Source organism: Pygoscelis adeliae, unplaced genomic scaffold (genome assembly GCF_000699105.1).
Source record: "Pygoscelis adeliae isolate BGI_AS28 unplaced genomic scaffold, ASM69910v1 Scaffold39, whole genome shotgun sequence".
NCBI lineage: Eukaryota > Metazoa > Chordata > Aves > Sphenisciformes > Spheniscidae > Pygoscelis > Pygoscelis adeliae.
Genome location: NW_008825534.1, coordinates 521,869 through 522,493, shown reverse-complemented (window position 1 = coordinate 522,493; position 625 = coordinate 521,869). Strand labels below are relative to the sequence as shown.

The 625-nt window shown below is 60.3% G+C and overlaps 1 protein-coding gene across 1 annotated transcript in view; it reads left to right on the top strand.

Annotated features, from left to right (window-relative positions):
• The window catches only part of LOC103923454 (sulfotransferase 1A1-like), a 1,513-nt gene extending 1,061 nt beyond the window's left edge, over positions 1–452 (top strand). The window contains exons 4-5 of the mRNA XM_009331806.1: positions 24–215; positions 340–452. Coding sequence (XP_009330081.1) covers positions 24–215; positions 340–452 — 305 coding nt within the window. The remainder of the gene's footprint in view (positions 1–23; positions 216–339) is intronic.
• The last annotated feature ends 173 nt before the right edge of the window (positions 453–625 follow it).

Genomic DNA, 625 nt, shown 5'->3' with positions numbered 1-625 from the left:
TTTTGGCAGCCTCCCCTTGTCAGCTGCCCTGCAGAACCCTCAGCAGGAGGTGCAGAAGATCCTGCAGTTCTTGGGCAAGGAGGTGGCAGAGGGGACGGTGGCGAGGATCCTCCACCACACCTCCTTCCAGGAGATGAGGAAGAACCCTGCCGCCAACTACGAGACCATGCCCACCACCCTGATGGACCACAGCCTCTCCCCCTTCCTCCGGAAAGGTGGGGTGCGGCCAGTGGTGGAGGGCTTGGGAGGGGTGTCCCTGGTCTGTATTGCAGCCCCCATCCATAGCTGCAAATATTTTGGGAGTGTCAGGATTTGCCCCACTTGCTTTCTGTCCCCCAGGGATATCCGGGGATTGGAAGAACCACTTCACCGTGGCCCAGAATGAGTGCTTCGACCAGCACTACCAGGAGCACATGGCAGGCTCTGACCTCCATTTCCAGATGGAGGCATGAGGGGCTCATCCCTCTTCCCAGGGGGGGCTCTACCTCTCCCTGCTACCCCAGTGGGGAGGGTGGGTCCGGACAGAGGATCCTCACGCCGAATCGTTTTTCCCCCTACAATAAATTGGGATAACCGGAGGGCGAGCCATGGCCTGCGGGGAAAGGTAGGGGGGCTGAATCCCCTG